Source organism: Myxocyprinus asiaticus, chromosome 11 (assembly GCF_019703515.2).
Source record: "Myxocyprinus asiaticus isolate MX2 ecotype Aquarium Trade chromosome 11, UBuf_Myxa_2, whole genome shotgun sequence".
Classification (NCBI taxonomy): domain Eukaryota; kingdom Metazoa; phylum Chordata; class Actinopteri; order Cypriniformes; family Catostomidae; genus Myxocyprinus; species Myxocyprinus asiaticus.
The window spans coordinates 35,348,971-35,371,827 of NC_059354.1; the positions used below are offsets into that span (position 1 = coordinate 35,348,971).

A 22,857-nucleotide genomic window follows, 5' to 3' on the forward strand; every position below is an offset into this window, starting at 1 on the left:
TATGATCAAAGTGAGGATTTTATTTTCACCAAAATCCAAGAGCAGTATTTTTATGGTCATATGTCAATACCTCAAAATATGAAGCATGCAATCACAGTATCGCACATAATACATGATGCTTGTGAAATATGGATATGTAAAGGCAGATATTCCCATTAGAGTAGTATACTAAAATTGGAATGATTTCTTAATACATTAAAGGTGCACTCAGTCATTTTTTTCCTCATTAAAAAAAGTTTACTCCTAAAGAAATGAACAGTAATTTTGAAATGTGTATCAAATCACGAGTAGTCACATAAGATGAGGACTCTAGTCATATCAGTAACCTTATAAAAGCTGTTTTATTCTACATGGCTCAGGGTAGCCCTCATGGGGGCTGCCATTTTAAGAACCCTAATACTACTCGCTTAACCTGTTACCGTCTTGTTATTGGACACTTTCACTCTTGGATTAAATAAATCATGGCTTTAAATAGCTATAAATAGATTGTAAATAGTGAACATCTGTAACTGAAAACTACTGATTTTGAATGATGCTGCATCCACACCACTAGCTGTCACTGTGCAAGTCCTAGATGACACAAACAAAAAGTGCACCTTTAATACCAGCTGTTTCTGTCATTTTACGTCCTATTCATATTTACTCTGAAGCAATGCAGAACAGTTCCACCAAAAGTACTATCTTGCAAACCCTCCTGAGGTTAATACATGCTCATAATAGTTACATGGACAGTTTGTAAGAAAAGGCCAATAATAATAACTCTCTGATCCCTTAGCTTGTCCCTTAGACATCCCATGTAAGTGAAACAATGCAGTACTTATTTACTTCCTTAATTCATTATAATACATATAATGCATATACAGGCTGATTCCAGAATATTTATAAAGTATTTACAGAGATGGGGTTCAAAACGGAATTAAAAAGACTCCTCTTCCGAATCGCTGTCTGTGTTGGCCTTGGTTAGTCTCTCTAACTCTTCTCCATCCTGTAATCAAAACATGAGACACAGTCATGAAACACTAAATGTACATTATGACCATTGTATCTGTACAGAAGAACATCACGCAAAGTATTTTTTATTTCCAAATTATCTTAACAGATATCTGCATGAAAGAATATACTTCAAGGATTATGCCATCCATCGACTGCAGTTAAATACAAAATACTGTTCACATTAAAAATTCTGTAATTTATTAAACAGAAAACATGAACTCAACTGGAACGTTTAAATTTGTTGAAACTAACACTAGGGACAAGATTTTCTTTGTAACAACACAAAGTCCCCATTGAAAAGTGCCATTATGCCACTAATGAAATTCCCTTCTCTATATCCAGTATATAACTTTTCATCTAAATAATATAATTATCCAAGGTTGGGCTTTGCTCCTCTAAATTGTGTTTTCATTATAGAGAATCAGGTTTCTGACCCCTTCACACTATACACACTTCACACTACAGTGCTGTGATAAAGATTTCCAGATTTCTTCTATTTTTGTGTATTTTTCATACTAAATTGTTTTAGATCTTCAAACAAGATACAACATAAAACAAAGGCAACCTAAGTGAACACAAAATACAGTTTTCAAATATTTATTTTTTTATTGAAGCAAAAAAGTTTCCAGCACTTATATCACCCATGTGAAAAACGAACTGCCCCCTTAAACTTAATAGCTGGTTGTGCCACCTTTAGCAGCAACAACTGCAACCAAACACTTCCAATAACTGGAGATCAGTCTTTCACAACGCTGTGGTGGAATTTTGGCCCACTCTTCTTTGCAGAACTGCTTTAGTTCAGCCACACTGGATGGTTTTTGAGCATGAACTGCCCATTTAAGGTTCTGTCACAGCATCTCAGTCGGGTTCAAGTCAGGACTTTAACTAGGCCACTCAAAAATGTAAATTTAGCTTCTTTTGAGCCATTCAGAGGTGGACTTACTCCTATGTTTTGGATTATTGTCTTGCTGCATAGTCCTGTCATGCTTGAGCTTCAACTCATGGACTGATGTCCGGACGTTCTCCTTTAGGAGTTTCTGGTAAAGAGCAGAATTAATGTTTCCTTCAATTATTGCAAGTCGCCCTGGCCCTTGAATCAGCAAAGCATCACCACACCATCACACTACCACCACCATGCTTGACCATAGGTATGATGTTCTTTTTGTGGAATTGTGTTTGATTTACTCCAGATGAAATGGGACACCTGTCTTCCAAACTGTTCCACTTTCGACTCATCAGTCCACAGAACATTCTCCCAAAAGGTTTGAGTACACTGTGTAACACTTTTTTTTTTTTTTTTTTTTTCCCTGGGTAGTAAGTGTTATTTCCTAATTGCTCATTCCTCAAAAGTATAGAAAATGGCTATTATTCCCCACAAACTTTGCTTTTGTGACCAGGACAGTGATATTTCCAATGAGAAAACGGGCGAATGTGTGTCTTTTCGTTCACAAAGTCAGAAAAAACATATGAATCCAAATTAACATGTATTTATACTAAAGTAATATTCAAAGCCGTGCTGGTCCATAATGGTAACAAGTACCTGTCTCTTCCCCTGGCTCACTCGGTGCACCTCAAAGAGGATTAAAACAGCATCAAGACCTTGCTGGACGCCTTGAAATATGATGAGTATGGCTGGGAGGTCATAGGAGACTTCAAAATGGTGGCATTCCTGATGGGTCTCCAAGGCGGTTTTACCAAGTTTCCCTGCTATCTTTGCCTTTGGGACAGCAGGAACACCAAGTCGCACTACCACAGTCGGGACTGGCCACAGCAGACTGAGTTTTCTGTGGGGAGGAACGTCGTCAAGTGGGACCCCCGGAGGGTGCTGATGCCACCACTGCACATCAAATTGGGCCTTATGAAACAATTTGTCAGAGCTCTAGATAAGAAGTCGGCAGCCTTCAAGTACCTTCAAGACTTCTTCCCCAAGCTGTCTGAGGCAAAAGTCAAAGCAGGTGTCTTCGTCGGACCACAGATAAAGAAGGATTTTGGATTCATATGTTATTTTTTTTTTCTGACTTTATGTGAACAAAAAGACACATTCACCTGTTTTCTCATTGGAAATAGGTACATTTCAAAATATCACTGTCCTGGTCACAAAAGCAAAGTTTGTGGGGAATAATAGCCATTTTCTACACTTTTGAGGTATAAGCAATTAGGAAATAACACTTACTACCCAGGAACAAAAATTGTGTTACATAGTGGTATCATCAAGGTGTGTTTTAGCAAAATTCAGACGAGCCTTAATGTTCTTCTGGGTTAGCAGTGATTTTTGCCTCGCCACCCTTCCATGGATGGCATTTTTGGCCAGTGTATTTCTGATAGTGGAATCATGAACGGTGACCTTTATTGATGTGAGAGAGGCCTGCAGTTCCTTGGATGTCGTCCTTGGCTTTTTTGTGAATCCTAGATGAGTCGTTACTGTGCTTTTGGAGGAATTTTGGAAGGTCGGCCACTTCTGGGAAGGTTCACTACTGTGCCAAGTTTTCTCCATTTGGAGATAATGGCTCTCACTGTGGTTCTTTGGAGTCCCAGAGCCTTTGAAATAGCTTTGTAACCCTTCCCAGACTGATGTATTTAAATGACCTTTTTCCTCATTATTTCTGGAATTTCTTTCGACCTTGGCATAGTGTGTTACTGGGTGAGCCCTTTTAGCCAACTTCATGCTGCTGAAAAAGTTCTATTTAGGTGTTGATTTGATTGAACAGGGCTGGCAGTAATCAGGCCTAGGCGTGTCTAGTCCAGCTGAACCCCATTATGAATGCAGTTTCATAGATTTGGGGATTTAGTAACTAAGGGGGCAAATGCTTTTTCCCCCACACAGGTCCAGTTGGTATTGGATAACATTTTTGCTTCAATAAATAACTTTGTCATTTAAAAACTGTATTTTTTGTTTACTCAGATTGCCTTTGTTTTGTTAGTTTTTGTTTGAATTTTTGAAACAATTTAGTATGAGAAGCACACAAAAACAGAAGAAATCAGGATGGGGCAAATACTTTTTCACAGCACTGTAAATCAGATTATGATTTGCAAAGCATCTCCCACAAAGAGTGCCTTGTTTAAACTGTCAATGTGTACACTATTTAAAAATGAATGTAAAAAGGAATGCCCCACATATTAAGATTTCGACATTACACTGAGGTGAAAAGTGACAACCTTTCTTAACAAAAAGGCAGAACTTAAGTCCATCCTCTTAATAAGAGATTAACCAGTCTTGTTCTTTGTGAGAAATACTTGTATTATTTTTAAGTGTCCGATAACCAGTATGTAGAACTGATTTTTTATTATTTTTTTTATTTCTGCCTTTAGACACAATAACTAAAACATAATTGCAATACAATCACTAAAAAAAAACATTATTTATTATTTATGCCATTATATTTAATTGTATTTAAATTATATAAAATTATATTTTAAAAATGTAAGTTGTTTTGCAATCTAAATGTTCGCAGAAATTTATTACTTTTTTTATAAACAAGTTACAGTTTCCTTTTGAACGAGCAATCGTGAAATGGTGTTGTTGGGTAATGTTTTTTTAGAGACTCACTAAATGGTGGCATTTATTGGTAGATGGCATGTTATTAAAGAACCGATTGAGAAGAAAAGTATAAATATAGTTTAAAAAATATCAGTGATACCATTATCGGTCTCTCTCTCCACCCTCAGAGATAAGCTTATTTGAATCTGAACTTGCAACACTTACCCCTCTTGACCTCTCAAACACTTCACCATTGATTACCCTAAGCCTCTCCTGTTGCAGAGTGTACTCTGGATCCTTTAGTTTACTGCTGTGGTAGATAAAGATGGCTAGCAGTACTGCAGGCGCCTGCAGGAAGAAATCCATCGATGGCCGAAAGTCAAAAAGGAAGAGCGAGAGCGCCATGACAATCACTGTGGTGATCTGGCCTGTCAGCACATGAAACATGTTATCACGGAACTTGAGGATGAAAGCCACAGAGAGACCTAGAGCAGCAGTGATAAAGACCAGAGCAATGGAGAAGACGTTGTGGCCATAAAGGAGGCCGCAGTGCAGCGTTAAATCACGGTAATCAGAGTGCAGGAGCAATGTGAGACTGTTGAAGATCAGACCAAAGACATACAGCTTGCTGTTCTGGATAAAGATGCTCTCCACCAGCTGCTCCCCCTCCTTGAGGATCTTCTCATTGTAGATGTTGGCCAATGCAGAGATGAAGCACTGTAGCAGCAGGAGGATGTATCCCAAGCCAAAGCTGTTGAGCTTGTGGATGAGCTGGCTGTCCCACAGCTTACGTGGAAAGCCATTCATCCACTCTGATTCGGTAAGGTTCTGATGCTCTAACTTGGGATGGGCGTATTTCAGGCAGCTGTTGGTGGGGTTGGAAATGTGGGCTGGGTGGAGGCCATGTAAAGCGATGGCATGCTGGTTACCATTGCCAGTGGTCAGCGACACAATGGACAGGAACAAAATGATCAAAGATGCCCACTGTACCCAGGACAAGCGCCTCCTGCAGGCCACAGGTTGCAAAGTCAGCAATATAGATTATAGAATAATATGGTATGAAACACAGTAGATAGATAATAGTGATAGGATAGATAAAACATGCCAGAACTTACTTCAGAACCACTCGGAAAAGAATGGCGGTTGTGAAAATAACAATATTGGAAAACAATACAGCCATGGCCTGTTAATAAAAAAAGAAAACGAAAGTGAGGAATACTCAGGCAATATATTAACTTTATTACTCTATTGTATGATTTTAGAGTATACTAACCAGAAATCACAATTTTTTATATACAGGTAGCAAATGCAATAGAGTTAATCCTCTACTGTGTATATATATGTATATTAGTAAAAAGTACAACTATTTTATATATCTAAACTCAGCAAAAAAAGAAACGTCCCTTTTTCAGGACACTGTATTTTAAAGATAATTTTGTAAAAATCCAAATAACTTTACAGATCTTTATTGTAAAAGGTTTAAGCAATGTTTTCCATGCTTGTTCAATGAGCCATAAACAATTAATGAACATGCCCCTGTGGAACGGTCATTAAGACACTAACAGCTTACAGACGGTAGGCAATTAAGGTCACAGTTATAATAACTTAGGACACTAAAGAGACCTTTCTACTGACTCTGAAAAACACCAAAAGAAAGATGCCCAGGGTCCCAGCTTATCTGCGTGAACGTGCCTTAGGCATGCTTCATGGAGGCATGAGGACAGCAGATGTGGCCAGGGCAATAAACTGCAATGTCCGTACTGTGAGACGCCTAAGACAGCGCTGCAGGGAGACAGGAAGGACAGCTGATCGTGCTCGCAGTGGCAGACTACGTGTAACAACACCAGCACAGGATTGGTACATCCGAATATCACACCTGCGGGACAGGTACAGGATGGCAACAACAACTGCTCGAGTTACACCAGGAACGCACAATCACACCATCAGTGCTCAGACTGTCCACAATAGGCTGAGAGAGGCTGGACTGAGGGCTTGTAGGCCTGTTGTAAGGCAGGTCCTTACCAGACATCACCGGCAACAACGTTGCCTATGTGCACAAACCCACCTTCGCTGGACCAGACAGGACTGGCAAAGAGTGCTCTTCACTGACGAGTCGCGGTATTGTCTCACCAGGGGTGGTCGGATTCTCGTTTATCATCGAAGGAATGAGCATTAAACCGAGGCCTGTACTCTGGAGCGGGATTGATTTGGAGGTGGAGGGTCCGTCATGGTCTGGGGCGGTGTGTCACAGCATCATCAGACTGAGCTTGTTGTCATTGTAGGCAATCTCAACACTGTGCGTTACAGGGAAGACATCCTCCTCCCTCATGTGGTATCCTGACATGACCCTCCAGCATGACAATGCCACCAACCATACAGCTCATTTTGTGCATGATTTCCTGCAAGACAGGAATGTCAGTGTTCTGCCATGGCCAGCGACGAACCCGGATCTCAATCCCACTGAGCACGTCTGGGACCTGTTGGATCGGAGGGTGAGGGCTACGGCCATTCTCCCCAGAAATGTCCGTGAACTTGCAAGTGCCTTGGTGGAAGAGTGGGGAAACATCTCACAGCAAGAACTGACAAATCTGGTGCAGTCCATGAAGAGGAGATGCACTGCAGTACTTAATGCAGCTGGTAGCCACACCAGATACTGACTGTTACTTTTGTTCAAGGACACATTATTCCATTTCTGTTAGTCACATGTCTGTGAACTTGTACAGTTTATGTCTTAGTTATTGAATCTTTTTATGTTCTTACAAATATTTACACGTTAAGTTTGCTGAAAATAAAAGCAGTTAAAGGGAGAGGACGTTTCTTTGTTTTTGCTGAGTATATTTAAAACTGAAATCCTTTAAAAGGCCAACGTACAGGTTGCAGATAGGTCATCACATAGAAGATTAGAAGATTGTCAAGGAAGTAGAGGAATGCAGGGACAGACCATTTCAAATAACTGAGAATAGAGGCACATCCCAAATCTTTATATGAACGGCCCTCTGGAAAACAAAAGTTATAGTGATGTGATGTATGATATTATTTAAAAATATCATCAATCAGACTAAAAGCTTAAGTCTTAAAATAGCTTTATATGTTAAGGAGGAATGGTATTGGTACAACAGAAGTTGAGGCTTACCTCGAACGACCACCCGTACCGACATCACTAAACAAAATACTAGTTTGATGGCCTCTGCCATTAAATTCACTGAGGCAGGGAGAAAGTCATATTTGTTTTCTGCAAGTCAGAGAAAACAATGACCATCAAGAGCTGCAACAATGCTTATCTTAAGTGTTCAAAATATACTGGCAGAAAGCAATCATGAATCAATAAAATAGATATATCAAATTGTTGTTTGTACATGATGGTGCAATATTAAGTTACCTTCATTGGCTGAGAATTTTAGTAATAGTATGCGACTGGTTCCCAAGGTGACGAAACCCAGGCCCAGAGCCAAGGTGTAGGCTGAAGATCTTAAGCATAGTCGTGAACAGCCACAGCAACAACGGCAAGAAGAGGATGCGGAAGAGGAAGGGGCCATTATGGAGAACGCAAGCTGAGGCCGGTCATAGGTGTAAAAACTGTATGACTGAGAAAACATGAGTCTATTTATTTTTTGTAATTAATTACATAATCATAAAATAATTGTCATTCCCGTCAAAGATTAAAGATGTCGCTGCTGCGAATAAGGTCTATGACCAGTCATGACTTGATTTGATTACAAAAACACCTTACAGATGTTAAATATTTAAACACTAAACACCTAAACTAGATTGTCTGAAAAATAAACAAACACAGTAAACGCATTAATGTGAATGACTTAAAACACAATTATATTATTTAATTTGGTTACTGTGACTATTCAGACTCACAAGTCACAACATTGTGCAATTAAATTTCGACTGGTAGGCTAATGTTCGCAAGCAACGCAACAATGTTCAACGAAATGTTCACACTGTTGCTATCGTGCTGAGAATATAAGAATTTAGCACAAATAAATACATGTTCGACGGTTTATTTACTTGCCCATATCTTCTCACACAAACGTCCAACCTGTCCACTGCTTCCGCAGCTATGCGCATGCGTATAACGCGAAGAGGCTACGTCATCGCTTGGCTGGACGTTCAAGGACTGGGTTTGCTCATTAATATGAACTAGATTACGCTGACGTTGCTTGGTAGTCCTCCAATGGCGAACACAAGACTGATGAATATTAAAAGCCTAGACTAGAATAAGGAAGATTCTTTGAAATTTCTGAGTAAACCTGTACAGTGAAAATACATAATAAATAGAATAGAATATAAAATAAACTTATAAAAATATATATATCTATATATTTTTAATATCTATAAAAATATAGATATATTTTTAAATATATACTATAAATGTGCTCTTCTAAAGTTTTGGTGTATTTATACAAGTATAGTTTATAGTATTAACTTTTAATGTGTAGTTTAATCATTTATATGTTTTATGTTTAGTTTAATGTTTTATTTTCCAAACTTGTCTGTTCTCTGTAAATATCTGAAAACTTTAATGAGGAGCTTGTCATGTAGGAAAAACCAAAATGTATCAGCTTAACAGGTATCTTTGAAGAAAAAGGAGTCAAGTGCGAGTCATGTGCAATAGTGCATTCAGTAAAACACAGTTTATAACAACAAATCTTGTTTTACTTATTATATGGAGTGATGCACAATTGCATGTACAGCTATAGTGGAGGCAAGTTTAAATATGGTCCAGATTGTTCCCATTTAATCTTCAGATGCATAACTCATTTTACGCACACATTTATGCAACACACTGTAAACAAAAGATTTACGAAGAAACTATTGAGGGAAGTCAAAGAGATTATGTTTAAATACCTAATAATAAAATTGCTGTCTGGGGCGGAAGAGTGCTGAGTGGGCAGTTCTGGCAGTTTTTACAAACTGAAGCCATTTTCATTTTGTTATTTTGTAAATGATCACATTTACGGTAATAGCAAAACGTTTATCTCAGTATTGATGAAACAAGTGGTATAGCATGAACCTTCAGATTTTGATTAGATAGCACTTGCTAACAGGTTGCATTATGGCAAATGCTTGGAATTAAACAGAAATAGTCAGGAATAAATATATTTATATGCCTGAATACTTATATTCTTTAACTATATGAAAAGTTTGATGGCAAAACAGGACCACTAATTGGTATGTTGAACAGATGACCTTACAGTGACCATCAGACCTATAATGTTATGTCCAAATGCTTGTGGCAAATTGGTGATGATGTTGGGTAAAGGCCTTATTGGCTTTTTGGTCTAAGAGCAAGCAAGTTATATGATATCCACAAAAGGAAATTCTAATTAAATATTTTTTCTTCTTCTTTTTGTATATTAGCGATTCAGCTACGTTACCTAAACCAAATTTGCCTTCTTTAAGTCATCTCAGGTTATTTATTTATTTTTTTATGAATATTTTTGGTCTATAAACCTGCCAGCATATGCTTAATTATAATGGCAAGTGTTTCCATTAAGCTGGATTGGGTTAGTAATGAAAAATGTGCAATCATAAAGTAGAACTTAATATTTACCCTTGTTTTTAATAGTTACGGAACATGGGAGTCACGTGACGCCATGCAAGGTTCGGACGTGTGAACGGCGAGCTCTGCCCACTTTGCTAGTTTTAACACTATTAATGACATAAACCAGTGAGATCTGATACACTGTGTTCCATAACTGTTCTAGGAGAACAATATGTCAAAGAATTCAAAATCCTCGGGCTATGGAGACATTAAAAGACACACGTGCTCAAGCTGACACCCCTGGGCAGGCCAGGGTGTCGATTTGGTCGGAGAAATGAGGGAAATTCAGCGAGAAATGTTGAACATGTCGGCAATGCTAACGAAGGTCGTTGCTGACTTGGAGGATCTTGCTGTAATACGTCGATCAGTCACCGCCATGGAGACGAAATTCACTGAGGTGGTTACAAGAGTGGGGGATGATGAGAAACTAATTGATTATCTGGAGTCATCAGAGAGGGAATTATCTGCTAATGTGCTAGTGACCAAGGTTGATTTGGAGCATGTCTGGGAGAAGTAGAAGGACATGGAGAACCGTAGACGGCGGAATATCGTCCGAATCGTAGGTATTCTTGAGGCCGATGAGGTGCAGGATATGATGAAATTCCTGGATGGGCTCTTTCCGAATCTGCTTGACATAACAGGCCATAAGCTGGAAATCGAGGGAGCTCACAGGGTTCCGGCTCGGCGATCCACTGAGGGAGACAGGACCCGATCAATTTTGGCCAAATTTCTGTGATCATCCAATAAAGATCTTGTGTTGCACGAGGCGAGGCGTAAAGGAAGGCTTTTTTGGAAGAACAGCATTTTCTTGTTCCCAGACTTTGTAAATTCGACAAAAGAGAAAAGTGATAGATTCAAGGAATGCAAGAAACTCTTACATCAACGGAAGGTCATTTTTGCACTGATGTTCTCGGCCAAATTGAGAATAGATGCTAAGGATGGCCGTGGGGGGCCTGGGTAGCTCAGCAACCCCTGGAGTTGCGAGTTCGAATCCAGGGCATGCTGAGTGACTCCAGCCAGGTCTCCTTAGCAAACAAATTGGCCCGGTTGCTAGGGAGGGTAGAGTCACATGGGGTAATCTCCTTGTGGTCACTTTAATGTGTGGTTCTCGCTCTCGGTGGGGCACGTGGTGAGTTGTGCATGGATGCTGCGGAGAATAGCGCGAAGCCTCCACACACGCTATGTCTCCGCAGTAACACGCTCAACAAGCCACGTAATCAGATGCGCGGAATGACGGTCTCAGCCATGGAGGCAACTGAGATTCGTCCTCCGCCACCCAGACTGAGGCGAGTCACTACGCCACCACGAGGACTTAGAGCACATTGGGAACACACAATATCTTTTTTTTTATATGTCAAAATGTCAAATTTTAATATGAGTGGATTGTCTCTCTCCACGTGTGAATGTGAATGGGTTGGGGAACCCCATAAAAAGAAGGAAGGTTATTTCTCTTCTAAGCAGAAGAAATATGATATAGTGTTTCTTAAAGAAATGCATCTTTCCCCACAGGAAGCTGAAAAATTTGGGAAGATATGGGGTGAACATGTTTTCTTTAGTGCTGGCTCAAGTAAGAGCAGGGGAGTCATTACACTGATAAGTAAGCTTCTACAATTCAAATGTCTCAAACAGATTTAAGATAAATTAGGAAGAGTCATTATTGTTTTAGCAGAAGTTCAGGGGCAAAGTCTTATTTTACGCACCTAACGCTGATGATCAGGGCTTTTTTATAAATCTTGAAGGGATGTTGCATGTCGCTAGCACCCCTCATGAAATAATATTGGGAGGAGACTTTAATCTTTTGATGGACTCAGTCCTTGATCATAGTGAAGCAAATGTGTGCAAGCCCCCGGGGCAACCGGGGACTCGATTTGGATGGCGCGGAGGGAGAAGGAATCCAGCGTCAACTGTCCAACATGTCAGTGATGTTGACGAAGGTACTTGCGGACTTGGAGGATCTCGCTGTAATACGTCGATCAATTACGACAATGGAAAAAAAATTATCTGAGCTAGTCACAAGAGTGACAGATGTTGAAAAACGATTTGATTATTTGGAGGCATCAGAGAGGGAATTATCTGCTAATCCGCCTGTGACCAAAGTTGATTTGGAACGTGTTCTTGAAAAGCTTGAAGATCTTGAGAATAGAAGCCACAGGAATAACATTCAAATTGTTGGAATTCGTGAGCATGAAGAGGGCAGAGATATGGTGAAATTCCTAGACGAGCTTTTCCAGAGTCTGCTCGACATAACAGGCCACAAGCTGGAAATCGAGCGAGCTCACAGAGTCCCAGCTCACAGATCTGCTGAGGGAGGAAGGCACCGATCGATTCTGGCCAAATTTTTGAGATCATCCGATAAAGATCTCGTGTTGTGCCAGGCGAGGAGCAAAGGAAAGCTTTCTTGGAAGAATTACAATATTTTCTTGTTCCCGGACTTTGCGAGCTCGACAAGAGAGAAATGCGATCGGTTTAAGGAATGCAAGAAACTCTTACATCAGCGGAAGATCACTTTTGCTCTGATGTTTCCAGCCAGACTGAGAATAAACACCAAGGATGGCAGCAAAGTATTTACATGTCCCAAGGCAATGTCTTTTATTGAAACAATGGGTGAGTAAACAATGGGTGTTTTTCTTGTGAGTGGATTGACTCACTGTACATACTCTGGCTTTTGGAGGAAGCTGGGTGCCATTTTTGTTTCTTTTTGCGTTGGCTCCGCCGCGTGGTTGGAGTTTGTTTTGTTTTGTGGATTAACACTTTTGCTTAAAGAAACTTTTGCATTGACGGAAGATCAATATTTATATGGAGACCAACTGGTCCTTGGTATCCTCTGTGGGCGTGGCTTGGGAGGCACTTAAGGCGGTTCTTAGGGGTCGGATCATACAGTATGCCTCATTCATCAAAAAATCCAAAGCACAAGAACTCGTGGAGTTGGAAGGAAATATTAAAAGTGCAGAGGCAGACCTGAAGTGCTGTATGTCATCTGATGGCCTCAGAGAATTGACTCGATTGAAATATAGATATAATAAAAAAATTTTAATGCTATTTTTTTAATACTAATAATACTATTCCAAGAATATATTTATCCTTGGACTCAAGATGGCGCCGAGTATGGCTGCTGTGTTGCGAGCTCCGACACAACATTGTAGTGTTTTGTTTGAATTCTTATGTTTTTTGTATTGGATGTTGTCTGCCTTATTGTCTACGACAGACAAACACTTTTAGACACTGGTTCAGCAATTACACACCGTAAACCGGACTTCAAATTCCTCAATGCCGACTCGCTGTTTACAAACACACCAGCGGAGCCCTCTGGGCTGCCTGGCCGCGAAAACGCAAAAGGAAAAGGGGAAACAGAACTGGCGTTCTCATCAGAGTAAGATGTCGTGCAAATCGACCCCCGCTACCCAGTATTCTACTGGTAAATGTTCAGTCTCTGGATAACAAGAGCACGGATCTCTTTCCAATGAGTGATGAGGGACTGCTGCATTATCTGCCTTACAGAAACTTGGATGTCTGCTGAAATTCCAGATTCAGCCATTGAACCCGCGGGGTTCTCCGTGCACCGAGCGGACAGAGCGAAAGACCTCTCAGGTAAAAGCAAAGGTGGTGGTGTATGTTTTATGATCAACAAATCCTGGTGTGATCAGAGGAACGTACATTCTATCAAGTCTTTCTGCTCTCCTGATCTGGAATTTCTCATGCTTCTGTGTCGACCATTCTGGCTACCGAGGGAATTCACAGCGGCCATTATCACTGCTGTGTACATCCCGCCACAAGCTGACACAGACCGGGCACTCAAGGAACTGTATGGGATTATAAGCAATCAGGAAACCGCGCACCCTGAGGCCGCGTTCATTGTGACCGGGGACTTTAATAAAGCCTGTTTCAAATCAGTCGCACCAAAATACCACCAACACATCAGTTTCAACACACGAGGGGACCGGGTTTTGGACCATTGCTACTCTCTCTTCCGGGATGGCTACAAATCCCTCCCCTGCCCACCATTTGGGAAATCGGACCACTCTTCCATTCTGCTTCTGTCCGCTTACAGGCAGAAACTGAAACAGGAAGCACCTACCCTCAGAACATCCAGTGCTGGTCGGACCAATCAGACTCTACGCTACAAGACTGTTTTGATCACGCGGACTGGGAGATGTTCCGGTCCACCTCTGATGATGACATCGAGCTTTACGCTGATAGTGTAACATGTTTCATCAGAAAGAGTGTAGAGGATGTCGTTCTGACCAGAACAATACGGATCTACCCGAACCAGAAACCTTGGATTAATAGCAATGTTTGCGCGGCACTTGATGCGCGGACCTCCGCTTTAAATTCCGGGAACACGGAGGAGCATAAACAAGCCAGTTATGCCCTCCGAAAAACTATCAGAACAGCAAAACGTCAGTACAGGAACAAGATTGAAGGACAGTTTAACACCACCAACTCTAGAAGCATGTGGCAGGGAATTAACATCATCACGGACTTTAAAAGGAATAAAAACTCCGCCGTGAACACCACTACCTCTCTCCCGGATGAGCTAAATACTTTTTATGCTCGTTTTGAGGGAAATAACACTGCCCTCGTGGAGAGAGCTCTTGCTACCGAAGCTACAGAGGTTAGTTCATTCTCCGTCTCTGTAGCGGATGTAACCCAATCCTTCCGAAGCGTGAATATCCGCAAAGCCATGGGTCCAGACGGCATTCCGGGCCGCGTCATCAGATCGTGCACGAACCAACTGGCTGGTGTTTTTACGGACATTTTCAACCTTTCCCTCTCTTTGTCTGTAGTCCCCACATGCTTTAAAATGTCCACCATTGTGCCTGTGCCAAAGCAATCCAAAATCACTTGCTTAAATGACTGGCGTCCTGTTGCTCTGACCCCCATCATCAGCAAATGCTTTGAGAGACTAATCAGAGATTACATATGCTCTGTGCTGCCTCCCTCACTAGACTTATTGCAGTTTGCTTACCTCAACAACCGCTCCACTGAATGCCACTGCATCTACAATACACACTGCTCTCTCCCACCTGGAAAAAAGAACACTTATGTGAGAATGTTGTTTGTAGACTACAGCTCAGCATTCAACACCATAGTGCCCTCCAAGCTTGATGAGAAACTCCGGGCTCTGGGCTTAAACAGCTCACTGTGCAGCTGGATCTTGGACTTCCTGTCAAGCAGACGCCAGGTGGTTAGAATGGGTAGTAACATCTTCTCATCACTGACCCTCAACACTGGAGCCCCGCAGGGCTGTGTTCTCAGCCCACTCCTGTATTCCCTGTACACACATGACTGTGTGGCAACACACAGCTCCAATGCCATCATTACGTTTGCTGATGATACGATGGTGGTAGGTCTGATCACTGACAATGATGAAACAGCCTACAGAGAGGAAGTGCACACTCTGACACACTGGTGTCAGGAGCACAACATCTCCCTCAACATCAGTAAGACAAAGGAGCTTGTGGTGGACTTCAGGAAAAGAGATAGAGAACACAGCCCCATCACCATTAATGGAGCACCAGTGGAGAGAGTCACCAGCTTCAAGTTCCTGGGTGTCCACCTCACTGAGGAACTAACATGGTCCATCCACACTGAAGCCGTTGTGAAGAAGGCTCATCAGCGCCTCTTCTTCCTGAGACGGCTGAGGAAGTTTGGAATGAGCTGCCACATCCTCACACGGTTCTACACCTGCACTGTAGAGAGCATCCTGACTGGCTGCATCTCCGCCTGGTATGGCAATAGCACTGCCCACAACCGCAAAGCACTGCAAAGGGTGGTGCAAACTGCCAGACACATCATCAGAGGTGAGCTTCCCTCCCTTCAGGATATATATACCAGGCGGTGTGTGAAAAGAGCTCGGAGGCTCATCAGAGACTCCAGCCACCCGAGCCATGGGCTGTTCTCACTGCTACCATCAGGCAGGCAGTATCGCAGCATCAGGACCCGCACCAGCCGACTTCATGATAGCTTCTTCCCCCAAGCAATCAGACTTTTGAACTCTTGATCTCCCACGATCAAAATACATCAGCACTGCACTTTATTACTCTTACTCTTATATCTCACACCGGACTGTCATAAATTATATTATTATTATATTATATTCTCTCTTAACAATACACTGGCAACTTACTATCAGCCGAAAGCCTGAATGTCAATACAGTACAATACAACCTACTGTACATTTTATATAAACTATATATACTTTTTTATTGTATAATGTGTATTCTATATTGTGTGTATTGTATACTGTACATTGTAAGTTATTATTTGTATATTGTGTTGTGTGTAATTATGTGTATATTAGATTTTAAATTGTGTCGTAAATCTGATGTTTATTGTAAACTGGTATGTGTCTCATCACTGTCACGACTACTATGTTGCTCGGAACTGCACCCAAGAATTTCACACACTACTGCACTTGTGTATATGGCTGTGTGACAATAAAAGTGATTTGATTTGATTTGATTTGATTTGATTTTGTCGCAGAAAGTGGAGTTTTGGTTATTCAGGGCAAGACAGTCATACTTTGAGTCGGGGGACAAAGCAGGGAAGCTTTTGGCTAGATATATAAAGCAGAGAGAGTCTCTTTCTATCATTCCCTCAGTGAAATCTGCTGGTGGTGAAATTTTTACCTCAGCCATTGATATTAATAATACCTTTAAAGAGTTCTATTTTGATCTTTATAGTTCCATGTCTTTGTCTACTGATGAAGATATTAGAAACTTTGTGGAACCATTAGATCTTCCTAAACTGAAGACTGAGCAAAAAAATGCTCTTGATTCTGAGATAACCTTGGAGGAGCTTGACAAGGTAATAAAGTCCCTACCTACTGGCAAGGCTCCGGGGCCAGATGGTTTTGCTGCAGAATTTTTTAGATCTTATGCTACAGAACTGGCTCCACTTTTGTTAGAAGTTTTTATGGAATCATTAAAGAATGGAAAGCTTCCTCCAACCATGACACAAGCCCGGATCAGTCTGATTCTTAAAAAGGACAAAGATCCAAGCGAGTGTAAAAGTTACCGTCCAATCTCTCTGATCCAACTAGATGTAAATATTTTGTCAAAGATTTTGGCTAACCAATTAAGTAAGGTTATGACATCTCTTATACATATAGATCAGGTGGGGTTTATTCAGGGCCGCAGCTCTTCTGATAACATCAGGCGTCTCATCAATATCATGTGGTCAGTAGCAAATGATCAGTCTCCGGTCGCTGACATCTCACTTGACACCGAAAAGGCGTTTGATATGGTAGAATGGGATTATCTTTTTAAGATTTTGGAAATGTATGGGTTCGGGAGTACATTTATTGTTTGGACTGAGTTACTTTATAGACACCCTGTAGCAGCGGTACAAACAAATGGAAACAAATGGATTAATTTCAGATTATTTTACTCTGGATAGGGGCACTCGGCAGGGTTGTCCTCTTTCCCCATTATTGTTCTGTCTTGCCCTGGAACCATTAGCAGCGGCAATAAGAAAGGAGGATGATTTTCCAGGGGTGATTGCGGGAGGTGTGGCGCATGAGCTTCTGCTTTACGCAGATTATATTTTATTATTTGTCTCTGAACCTACTAGATCTATGCCTTGCCTCCACAGAATTATTAATTGCTTTTCCAAGTTCTCAGGATACAAAGTTAATTGGTCTAAATCCGAAGCTTTGGCTCTGACAGCGTACTATCCTGTAACGGCTTTCCAGCTGGGCGCCTTCCAGTGGCCCAAACAGGGCATTAAGTATTTGGGGATTTTATTCCCAGCAAATTTGTCTGATTTAGTTAATTAGTTAATTTTGACCCTTTAATAAAAAGGTTTTCAAGCGATGTGGACAGGTGAGTTTCATTACATTTATCTATTACTGGGAAGGTTAATGTTATTAAAATGAATTGTATTCCAAAATTCAACTACCTGCTAAAATCTCTCTTTATAGATGTCCCCCTCTCTTATTTCAAGCAATTTGATACCATTCTAAATGAAAGATTTCGCTATGGTAAATGTCCCAGATTTCACTTCAGTAAATTACATAGGCTGATCGACAAAGGTGGGCTGGGCCTACCCAAGATTTTGTTTTATTATTATGCTTTCGGTCTCAGACATTTGGCTCATTGGTTGCTTCCACCTGAGAGAGCCCCTTCCTGGTTTTGTATTGAACAAGGAGTTCCTTCCCCTATTTCGCCATTGCAAAGCCTTTCTATCAAAATAATCGGAGAAGTTAAGTTACACTCCGTTATCTCGCATTTGCACTCTGTATGGACAAAAGTGTCCAGAGTGTTTAATTCGGACATTTATTTAAATGTTGCCTCGAGCATATGGCTGAACTCAAAATTATGTATTAATAAATCCCCTTTCTGCTGGTCAGAGTGGATTGTGAGGGAGGTTAATACACTTGGTGACTAATATGAGAGTGAAGTGTTGAGATCCTTTGAAAATTTGGTTCAACATTTTGGGATTCCCAGATCTCAGTTCTTCAGGTATTTACAGCTGTGCCACCTGCTCTGTACTATTTTGGGAGTAGCATCCATGTATTTTGGAGATAGATAATTATATAATAAAATGTCAATAATAACACATTTTGTATTAACTATTAAGCAACAGCAGCACTCGTATAAGAGATGTTTTAAATGAAATATTTAATGTTTTAATATACAAATAAATTAAAGCTGTTTTAAAATATGTAGATATTTTTAATTGATTAATATTTTAATTGAAAAATAAAGTTTATATAAAACAAAGTGTTAAAGAATGGGATGTGTTAAAGAAATGAAAGTATCTCTCTTAGGGGATTTCATATTATGAGTAAAGTTAAACCAGAACCTAACATCTACTTTAAAGTACACTTAAATTGTAAGTAGAACTTTGTTATCTAACTTATCTAAATATTTATTACCGATGGGTGCATTTTTGGTTGTTTTCCAGGACTGGGCCATCTTATAAAAAAGTAGTGTACAGGAATGATGCAGGATTTACACAGACTAAAACACATCCCTTGTCCTCAGGTATTTTGAACTTAACACCAGTGAACTTAACACTAATATGCAGATAAAATCTGTGCATTCAATTTTCTAGAAAATGTCATGAAAAGACTATATACATACTGTACAACATTTACATTACTATTACATAAAGTTTTAAATAAAAGTTCAATCTATTATGTATAAACCTAAAGGTTACAGGAAGTAGCACAGTATGTCATGAGTATTTTTAGAGAACATTATGGATTGTTTCAGTGGTTGTCATTTAGTTGGGTCAACAAATTGAGCAACACAAACATCTGTGTTTGATTTCCAAGAGACAAATTAACTGCAGACTGTACCCAAGTCAAAACAGTGTCATGAATCTTTGACAAACACTTACTTATATAGCATACATTAAATCACAAATTTTTCTAAAGGCAAAATAATTTGTCCCCAGAAATCATGTATGTTATTTTAATTTGTATAAACACCTCATTTGAAGCTGAATCATTTTCGCACTGCTAAGTAATATTTCCTTTAGGATCTTTTTACTTTGACAACACTTCAGAATATGAGAAACAGGATGACATCATCCATCCCGGCAAAGAGCACAAATACCAATGGGACATTACTTCTGAGGTGTCCCCCACAGCTGCGGACCCCCCATGCATCACCTACATGTACTTCTCCCGCGTTGATATTGTTAAGGACTACAACACAGGATTGATTGGTACAATGCTGATCTGCAAGAAAGGTATGTGTAAAGGTATGTGTATCATTGTATAAAGACATATATGTATGTGTGTATGTAATCAAATCAAAATCAAATCACTTTATTGTCACTCAACCATATTCACAAGTGCAACAGTGGGTAAAAGTCTTGGGTGCAGTTCCGAGCAACATAGCAGTCATGACAGTGATATCAGGTTTACACAACACAATTTACATATCTAATATACACATAATTACACACAACACAATATACAAATAATGATATACAATGTACAATATACAATACACACAATATAGAATACACATACACACAATACAGAATATACAATATACAATAAAAATAGTATATATAAAACATACAGTAGATTGTATTGTGCTGTATTGACAATCAGGCTGTCGGTTGATAGTCAGTTGCCAGTGTGTTGTTAAGAGAGAATATAATTTATGACAGGAAATAAAGTGCAGTGCTGATTTATATTGATCGTGAGAGATCAAGAGTTCAAAAGTCTGATTGCTTGGGGGAAGAAGCTGTCATCAAGTTGGCTGGTGCGGGTCCTGATGCTGCGATACCGCCTGCCTGATGGTAGCAATGAGAGCAACCCATGGCTTGGGTGACTGGAGTCTCTGATGATCCTCCGAGCTTTTTTCACATACCGCATGGTATATATGTCCTGGAGGGAGGGAAGCTCACATCTGATGATGTGTCTGGCAGTTCGCACCACCCTTTGCAGGGCTTTGCGGTTGAGGGCAGTGCTGTTTCCGTACCAGGCAGTGATGCAGCCAGTCAGGATGCTGTCAACAGTGTTGGTGTACATTTTACATTTATGCATTTGGCAGACGCTTTTATCCAATGGACTTACAGTACACTTATTACAGGGACAATCCCCCTGGAGCAACCTGGAGTTAAGTGCCTTGCTCAAGGACACAATGGTGATGGCTGTGGGGATTGAACCAGCAACCTGATTACCAGTTATGAGCTTTAGCCCACTACGCCACCACCACACCCATGGTGTAGAACCGTGTACAAGCTCATTCACTCAGCTGTCTCAGGAAGAAGAGGCACTGGTGAGCCTTCTTCACAATGGCCTCAGTGTGGACGGACCATGTGAGTTCCTTTGTGATGTGGACACCAAGGAACTTGAAGCTGCTGACTCTCTTCACCGGTGCTCCATTGATGGTGATGGGCTGTGTTCTCTGTTTTTTCTCCTGAAGTCCACCACAAGCTCCTTGGTCTTACTGATGATGAGGGAGAGGTTGTGCTCCTGACACCAGTGTGTCAGAGTGTGCACCTCCTCTTTGTAGGCTGTTTCATCATTGTCAGTAATCAGACCTACTACTGTCATATCATCAGCAAACTTAATGATGGCATTGGAGCTGTGTGTTGCCACACAGTCATGTGTGTACAGGGAATACAGGAGTGGGCTGAGAACACAGTCTTGCGGGGCTCCAGTGTTGAGGATCAGTGATGAGGAGGTGTTGCTGCTCATTCTAACCACCTGCTTGACAGGAAGTCCAGGATCCAGCTGCACAGCAAGCTGTTTAAGCCCAGAACCCGGAGTTTCTCATTAAGCTTGGAGGGCACTATGGTGTTGAATGCTGAGCTGTAGTCTACAAACAGCATTCTCACATAAGTATTCCTTTTTTCCAGGTGGGAGAGAGCAGTGTGTAGTGTAGATGCAATGGCATTATCAGTGGAGCGGTTGTTGCGGTAAGCAAACTGCAGTGAGTCCAGTGAGACAGGCAGCACAGAGCATATGTAATCTCTGATTAGTCTCTCAAAGCATTTGCTGATGATGGGGATCAGAGCAACTGGACGGCAGTCACTTAAGCAAGTGATTTTGGATCGCTTTGGTACAGGCACAGTGGTGGACCTCAGACAAGGAGGGGGAAAAGTTGAAAATGTCCATAAAAACACCAGCCAGTTGGTTCGCGCACGCTCTGATGACATGGCCTGGAATGCCATCTGGAACCGCGGCTTTACGGATATTAAACCGTCAGAAGGATCGGGTTACATCCGCTACAGAGACGGAGAGTAAACTAACCTCTGTAGCTTCGGCTGCGAGAGCTCTCTCTGCGAGGGCGGTGTTATTTCCCTCAAAACGAGCATAAAAAGTATTAAGCTCATCCAGGAGAGAGACAGCGGTGTTCACGGCTGAGTTTTTATTCCCTTTGAAGTCCGTGATGATATTAATTCCCTGCCATATGCTTCTAGATTTGGTGGTGTTGAACTGTCCTTCAATCTTGTCCCTGTACTGGCGTTTGGCTGCTCTGATAGTTTTGCGGAGGGCATAACTGGCTTGGTTATGCTCCTCCGTGTTCCCAGAATTAAAAGCGGAGGTCCGCGCATTAAGTGCCGCACGAACATCGCTATTAATCCACGGTTTTTGGTTCGGGTAGATCCGTATAGTTTTGGTCGGTACTACGTCATCTATGCACTTCCTGGTAAAACACGTTACGCTATCAGCGTAGATCTCGATGTCATCATCAGAGGCGGACCGGAACATCTCCCAGTCCGCGTGATCAAAACAGTCTTGTAGCATAGAATCTGATTGGTCCAACCAGCACTGGATCGTTTTGAGGGTGGGTGCTTCCCGTTTCAGTTTCTGACTGTAGGCAGGCAGCAGCAGATCAGAAGAGTGGTCCGAGTAGCAATGGTCCAAAACCCGGTTCCCTTGTGTGTTGAAGCTGATGTGTTGATAGTATTTTGGTGCTATTGACTTGAGGTTGGCTTTGTTAAAGTCCCCAGTCACAATGAACGCAGCCTCAGGGTGCGCGGTTTCCTGCTCAATTATACTCACATACAGTTCCTTGAGTGCCCAGTCTGTGTCGGCTTGTGACGGGATGTACACAGCTGTGATAATGACCACTGTGAATTCCCTCGGTAGCCAGAATGGTCGACACAGAAGCATGAGAAATTCCAGATCAGGAGAGCAGAAAGACTTGATAGAATGTACATTCCTCTGATCACACCAGGATTTGTTGACCATAAAACATACACCACCTCCTCTGCTTTTACCTGAGAGGTCTTTCACTCTGTCCGCTCGGTGCACGGAGAACCCCACGGGTTCGATGGCTAAATGGATGCCATATGTATATATTAAAGGAATAGTTCACCCCAAAATCAAAATTCTCTCATCATTTACTCATGCTTATGT

The 22,857-nt window shown here is 41.1% G+C and overlaps 1 protein-coding gene and 1 pseudogene across 2 annotated transcripts; one reads left to right on the forward strand and one right to left on the reverse strand.

Annotated features, from left to right (window-relative positions):
* On the reverse strand, positions 1-8,577 carry LOC127448548 (probable UDP-sugar transporter protein SLC35A5). Of its 2 annotated transcripts, none has more exons than XM_051711178.1 (7): positions 8,489-8,577; positions 7,851-8,055; positions 7,605-7,703; positions 7,343-7,467; positions 5,587-5,654; positions 4,697-5,477; positions 1-985 (listed from the first exon to the last, which is right to left on the reverse strand). In XM_051711178.1, the coding sequence occupies exons 1-7, from the start codon at positions 8,546-8,548 to the stop codon at positions 917-919; spliced, it is 1,407 nt and encodes a 468-aa protein (XP_051567138.1). In that variant the 5' UTR covers positions 8,549-8,577; the 3' UTR covers positions 1-916. The 2 variants fall into 2 exon arrangements, with proteins under 2 accessions (XP_051567138.1, XP_051567139.1); XM_051711179.1 differs by having other exon boundaries at positions 8,493-8,545.
* The window catches only part of LOC127448020 (coagulation factor V-like), a 20,475-nt pseudogene continuing 6,164 nt past the window's right edge, over positions 8,547-22,857 (forward strand).

What these genes read in the sequence shown, in the direction of transcription:
- LOC127448548 (XM_051711178.1), bottom strand. Translation starts at nt 8,548, where the DNA reads ATGCGCATAGCTGCGGAAGCAGTGGACAGGTTGGACGTTTGTGTGAGA. An exon ending in GGTACGGGTGGTCGTTCGAG is followed by an intron (nt 7,468 to 7,604) that starts GTAAGCCTCAAC and finishes TTTGTTTTCCAG; the next exon opens with AGGGCCGTTCATATAAAGAT. An exon ending in TGATGACCTATCTGCAACCT is followed by an intron (nt 5,655 to 7,342) that starts GTACGTTGGCCT and finishes TTTTATTAACAG; the next exon opens with GCCATGGCTGTATTGTTTTC.